This window comes from Arachis ipaensis, chromosome B9 (genome assembly GCF_059453495.1).
Source record: "Arachis ipaensis isolate K30076 ecotype BB chromosome B9, ASM5945349v1, whole genome shotgun sequence".
Taxonomy (NCBI): Eukaryota; Viridiplantae; Streptophyta; class Magnoliopsida; order Fabales; family Fabaceae; genus Arachis; species Arachis ipaensis.
The window spans coordinates 14087087-14094301 of record NC_142444.1 but is presented as its reverse complement, the minus strand read 5'-3'; the positions used below and the strand labels follow the sequence as shown (position 1 = coordinate 14094301).

The window sequence follows — 7215 nt, the reverse complement described above, 5'->3', positions numbered from 1 at the left end:
ACGTGGACATTCAAAGGTGATAATTGACTTGTGTGAATGTGGCCTGGAGAATACGACTTAGCAATAGATACAATGGTATCATTTGGTTCTATTTCTCCCTTTTTAGGTCTTCTCCCTTTTTAGGTTGAGTTTTTTTTTTTTTTGTCATTACACTACTCACACACCCACACTTTAAGGTTTTCTCAAACCTCATTCCAGTCTTAACTGGGGTTCGAACTTAGTGCAGCTTGATTAAGAGACAATATGATTGTCACTTGGTCTAAACCTCCGCTGCTAGGTCGAGCTTGTACCGACTACCGAACGCTTTAAAAAACAATTTAGTTATTTGGGCTGCCAAAATAACAAATTTTAGATGTTTGATTTTGTAAAAGGGTTGGTAACATTGTTTTGGACAGGGTCCATGAAATTCACTATCTTGACTCGGAGCATTGTAGAACTAGCCCAATAAAGCTAGTAACCGTATATTAAATTAGACCACAAAACCGAAGATTCGAGAATCATGTAAGAAATAAAACCTAAAACTCTTCTAATCGTTGACCATGGTCAAACCTCTGGTATCTCTATAGCCTCATTAGTCTGTAGTCTCTGTAGCTCGCTCCGAAATCGCCTTGTAGCAGCTACAACCTTTTCACTTTGCATTTGCAGGTCTCTCTCTCTCTCTGTGTTATATTCTTTGTTGTAGTTTGTTCAATCAAAGAGACTTGCTATTTAATTGTTTTCTGCAACTGCTGAATTTCGAAAACACACTCCGGATTTCAAGAATCTCAAATGCTTCGGTTGTTTTCATCTGGGTCTTATCTGTTTGAGTCATTTTCAAATCCCCCATTTATAAAAGCATTGCAAGTTTTTACGCATGCCACCTATTCGACCATTTGCCTAGCCCAACCTAAAGCTGAAAAGGAGGATCCTGCAGAGAAACCAATTAATGCTACTGAGGTTTTAAGTAAATGGGGTTGTAGTGATGGTGAATTGATGAGAATATTCACCCGTTGCCCAGCTTTGCGCAATGCTGATGCTACCAAAATCCAATCAAAACTTGATCTTCTGAGTGCTTTTGGAATAGGGGCATCTGATGTTGTTAAGATAGTCAATTGCAGGCCCCGGTTTTTCCAGTCTCGGATTAACCAATCTTTCAACGAGAGGCTTGCCTATTTCTTGTCATTGTTTGAGACGAAGGATTTGCTTACCAAAGCCATTGTGAGAAACCCTTCACTTTTGGTCTATGATGGTAGAGTTGACATTGAAGCTACCTTTGCACTCTATGAGGAGTTGGGTATTAAGAAAAGGGACTTGATTCAGATGATACTATTGCGTCCCACGATCATTTCAAGGACATCGTTCAACGATGATAAGATGGAATACATACGCAGGATAGGGCTTTCCAAGGATTCAAAGATGTATAAGTATGTGGTAACACTAATAGGTGTGTCACGTGTCGAAACAATTCGTGATAAGGTTGCGAATTTGGAGAAATTCGGTTTGTCTGAGGATGAGGTCTTTTGGCTTCTTGGGAAGTCCCCTCATATTTTGACATTGTCAACTGACAAGGTTCAGAGGAACATGACTTTCATTCTGGCCACAATGAAGCTCGATGTCAAGGCAATCTTAAGATGCCCATTGCTATTGTGTTTTAATATTGATACGGTTTTGAAGCCAAGAGTGCTTCTAGCAATGAAGGTACATGAGATTGATGGTGAGCAGAAAATCAGGAGACCTCCGATTCTTAGGGCACTCAGGATGACAGAAGAGAAGTTTGTGAATTTGTTTATCAAATGCCATGAGGAGGAAGTTGCCAATGAGTTAATGGAATTCTATAGAAGAACAAAAAATGTTAAGAGATTAGCTGAGTCATCAAAGAAGAGCGTTCGAAAAGGATTTCCTTTCTGAATTGATTTAATTTGGTTTCAAAAGTTTCTGAGCTGATATATATCCTTTTTCTGGTTCATCGAGTTTGTTGAGATTTTGTCTGTTATTTGGTGTAGATTCATATTTCTGCCTGTGTCTTAGATTCTACTGACTATATTTCATATTTAGTACAGTTCTGTGATAAACTCAAGCTGCAAAGCTTTGAACAGCATTTGAATAGATGTATTTCAAAGAGATGTGTTAGAGTTACTAAAGGCATTATCCAAAATGAGTCCGCGATCGAAGTGTGTGAATCTTGTTGCTCCTCGGCATAAGATCAATTGGCTTGTTGGCTTATCTATGCTTGCGAAAGTGCCCTTTCAGCAGATAGAGGCTGTCACACCTCAGCCTTGTCCTAACAATCTGCACATGGTTAGTATAAACCTAAGAAGCACGGACACACCAAATTACTGCCGTGTCCACGTGTCGGACACGCGGTGGACACGCGGTGGACACGTGTCCGACACACCTGAGCACGTGTCGCAAAAAAAAATTTTTTTTTTACTTGGACACGCCATGACACGGCACTGGACACACGAGGACACGGCACTGGACACACGAGGACCCGGCATTGGACACGCCAGGACACGATTGGCATGTAAAAATTGCAGAAATTTTTTAAAAAAAAAAATTACCTTTAACCCAAAAAAAATCTTGGACCCCATAAGCACAAGGAGTCTCTCACACATTTTAAATAACTCATAAAAAAACAACCCTCATTTTTTACACGACCCTTCACCTTCAGAGCATAGCAAAAGTCACCCTCCTCCACGCACCGTCCTCTGCACGCAAGTCCTCTGCGCGCCGGTCCTCTGCACGCAAGTCCTCTGCAGGCCGGTCCTCTGTGCATTGCTCCTCCGGCGATGCTCCTCTGCGAGTCGCTCCACTGCACGCCGCTCCTTCTACCTCTGTGCGCTCATCTCCCTATGTTCTCATCTTCTTTGCTTCGTGCTTTTCTCCTCTCTGCTTTGCTCCTCTTCACCGGTGGCACTCTTTTGCCACAATAGTTGTTGCAAATCGTTGCTTGCAGCAACTTAGCAACTTAGGGGTTGAGGTAATTTCTTTTGAACTTTTATTTTATCGTTAGAATGTTAGCTCACTAAGTCTATACTCCATAGTTACTAGTTACTACAAATAGTTACTTGTTATCTGCATTATTGATTTTTTTTATTAAATTATTTAGGAATGATGAGTTCTCTTGGGGTTACTGGAACTGAAAAAAATGAGGACTCTGCGGATAAGCCTTTATGGAAATTTGTTGTGAAAAAAAATAAGGTTGAAGGGGGAGGTAATTTTGAGTTTTAATATATATATGCCGTGTCCGTGTCCGGTAAAATTTTAATTTTGGTGTGTCTCCGTGTCCGTGTCCGTGTCTGTGCTTCTTAGGTATAAACTATAAACCTGTTGGTTAGTTTTCATACAAAACTAGATTTTTTCAGCTGAAAGCTTCCTCTTTAATATGTTAACTACAATTTCAACCACAAAATAGGGCAATTAGAAAGACCTTGATGATAAATATTTGGGTGAAAACAGTTTTTCTCTGCTTGCTGTTGTTCTAGACAAGAATCTTTTATCTGCATCTCTGTGTTCTCATGTCCATACCTACTACTGCATCAAAGAAGATGAATGTTGTTTGACATTTGTTGGACTTTTCGTATTCGAGACGTTTTTCAAACTCAGTTTTTGCACTGAACAAATTTTATGCCAAATTTTAAATTGCATATTAAGGCTAAGGGTGGCAACATGCACCCTACCCGCGGATATCCAATCCGGTCAGGTAGGGTTGCCAACCCAATCCGTAGCAGGTAGGGTTGGGTTCTCGTGCGGGTTGAGCCTCAATCTTACCCGACCAACCTGCACCCTATATATGTATATGTTATATACTTATATAAAAATATGTTTCAACTAGATGTGAAACCAAAGACTTCTCACTAAATGCAAAAGATCCTTAGCCACTAAGAAAAGATCATTAATTGATAATTTAATACGTTTTTTTTTTATATATAAAAGTCAGTTCTATTGTAAATTATCATCCAGTTATATAATAATGTTGCATCTTTTTGGTAACCCATGGGTAGGGTCGAGTATCCGCGGGTTAAGAACGGTAGAGTTAGAATTGGAATATTGTCAACCCGCAGGTAGGATTAGGGTTGGATCTAAACTGTATCTTACCCTACTCATTGTCACCCCTAATTAAGGCATTGCCTTCTTGGCTTGTTAATCAGTGATTGAAAAAGAAATTTACAGGGAAAATATGTAGTAGACATCATTGGATGACATTTTCACATAAATCATCACCAATGTGGATCTATCAAGTATATATATTTTTTAGTTTGGCTTTGTGCCGTTGGATAATTAAATTGCATTTAAATTGCCTGAATCCCACATGTTTCCTAAAAATACATGTTATGTTTTATACGTGATCATAAAATTAATCCACATAGTATTATTAATGTACTACTTTCAGTTATACATGGACCTTAGTCGCTTACATACTAATTAAAGTTGGGAGGGGAAACCAACTTAGGTTGGCCGAGTGGTCAACTTACTTGTCTGCTTAAACAATTGTCGGGATTTGAATTCCGTCTTGTGCATGCCGCAACTCATTGGCCAGTAGCAGATCTTTGAATGAGATAGGGGTAGCCCGGGTAGGTAATAAGAAATCTCAAGAATAGATTTTGGCTTTTTGCTATTTGTTTGAAGATAAACAAACAAGAAAAAGGGAAGATCACTCCTACATTATCATACATCTATCTATTTATCTAAGAATTGAGTAAACATCTTTTTCGGAAAACAAATAAATAACGAACATAAACGATGTATAGGATATACGGTTATGAGGATTAAGGCAATTCCCACTAGTCACATTACAAAGCTGGCCAGGAATGCAAAGGCGTGAAGCTGAGAAATGTGTTTGGTAAGGCTTTTTTTGGCTTGCCATAATATATGCAATATGGATTAAGAATGATTTGGTATTTCAAAATAACTTAATTTGTGGTAATGATACAGGTTTGAGAAGCTTTTAAATTTGCATTATATATTATGGTGTAACATGTCTATTAATTCACGTTTTGTATAAAAATCTCAAATGAGAGAGTAACTCCTAACTATAATGGATAAGTACCTTGTACTCTTAAAAGTCTCGTTCAAGTGTTGTCGTTCATTAACTACACCAAGTGCACAATAATGTCCTCCAACAATTAAGAATGGCAAGATATAGCCTCACATCAAGGACCTCATGACAGAGTGGACGTTCTTGTGGCTTTCGGACATGGCATGGCATGATAATAAGTCTATAACCAACACACCGATTTATCTGACAAGTGGTGAATCATTTGACAAGAATATGGAGACCATAGAAAGACTTTTTTTTTTTTTTTGGTAAGTGGATTGGACAACCCCCAATCTTAAGTATACAACATATCCACACACTCTTCACACACTTATCGCATTTTCTCCTTGATTGCAACCGGTAGGGTTTGAACCTGTGACCTTTGAGGTGAGGAAGGGGAGATATGCTATGTGAGTTAAAGCTCATTGGCATAGAAAGACTTAATAAAGTGAGTATGAAATACTGAAGTGAAGATAGGATTTCTAGTTTCAACCATTTTTTTCTACTAGGACTACCATGTAAAACAGAAATTCCTTTCGGCTTGAAATGATGTATCAAACTTGAGCATTTGTTGGTAGTCTGAATTTTTTTTTCTTACTGTTTTCTGGCTTGGCAGGCTAAGGATTCATCTGTTCTGTATCTAAGTGTCATTTAAGAATATATTGCTGACCAATAGATTGCTGCATATACAAGGTGAATTTCGAATTTCTAACACATTTACTTAAACAAACGAGTGAGCTGACGATTGAATAATCCAAATTGATTTGAAAATTATCATTGAACAAGTAACACAACAGTAAAACAATTAATTCAATTAACAATTATAACACTAACCATTACAATTTAGTAAATTTACAGAATTACAATAGTAACAAGAAGAAGCTAGATCTAACAACAGGTAACAACAATAACTAACTAACAATTAAACATCTAAATCGATACAACAATAACTAAAAAAAATCAATAACAGTAAAAGGACAATAAATGGACCAGAAATGTTCATCTAAGAAAAGAGAGAGAACATGACCAAAGATGGACGAGAGACCAGTGAGGCAATGAAGCAACAATAAAGAAGAGGGTGGCTGGAAGGCAAGATGCAAGAGACAATAATATCTCCTGGAATCGCGACAAGAGGAGATGACGGCATCTGAAAGAAGGTGAGAACATGACGACTACGATGGCCAAAACAACGGCAAACTTGAGCGAGAAACCGACAAATAATATTAGGATATGTTCATATTTCATTAAATTTTGCCTCCTTTTCCCGCCTAAAACGATTTAAATAAAGGCCAATTCTATGGTATCTTTTGTTTGAGGTCTAACTTTTACTTAAATTATCTTTTATAATAACTTTAAACTATTTAAAATTTTTTAACTTTTATACTTTTAAATTTAAAATAAAATATTTAACCTATTTTAGCAATTAAAGAACATCTTTTAAGCACCATAACAAACACCTTAAATAAATGCCAATTAGTTTGTTAGTTCTTGATTCAATTCGGTTCATCGGTTTTTAGTTGTTAGTTGATTTTCTGCCTGTTTTAAGACTTCAAGTACCAAAACTACTTGACTTTTGGTTTCTGATTCGGTCGATTCAGTTTGATTTTTAGAATTATGGGATAAAATAATTTTATACAAACATTGAATCAAATATTAACACATCATTATTAAATATAACTAATTTTCAAATTCACAATTCATCCAAATACATAAATTTAACTAAATAATCATATAATATTTTACATTATCAATACATTAAAAATACACTCTTGAAAAAAAATAAAAAATTAGAGGAAACTTGGAAAGAAATGCAATTATAGCATTAGATGGTGTTTACAAAAAGGTGTGGGACAGTAACAAAAAGGAGTTGCCATGTTACTGTTTCTATTATCAAATATTCACAATTTCACATTGCCTCACACGTGAAACATCTCACACACATGGAATATTTTGGTGGTTCAATTAATTATAGATAAAAAGTTAAAAGATTTTACATTTTACACTGAAACATTTTACGGTCACATTGCATCCTTATCCTAAATGTACATGCTAATACCATCCTGTTTGCATTTATTGATTGCATCATGCTAATTAGGAAATGGGAAATGTTATAACCTATACAAAGAGTGAGCATTGGAAAAGCCATAATGAGATTACAAAAATCAAAAGCATACATTTCCAATGCATCGATTCCAAAA

The 7215-nt window shown here is 36.6% G+C and overlaps 1 protein-coding gene across 1 annotated transcript; it reads left to right on the top strand.

Annotated features, from left to right (window-relative positions):
- The first annotated feature begins 449 nt into the window (after positions 1 to 449).
- LOC107619286 (Mitochondrial transcription termination factor family protein) lies at positions 450 to 2102 on the top strand. Its single transcript, XM_016321542.3, has one exon. It carries the CDS (start codon positions 769 to 771, stop codon positions 1885 to 1887), a length of 1119 nt encoding a protein of 372 aa, XP_016177028.1. The 5' UTR covers positions 450 to 768; the 3' UTR covers positions 1888 to 2102.
- The last annotated feature ends 5113 nt before the right edge of the window (positions 2103 to 7215 follow it).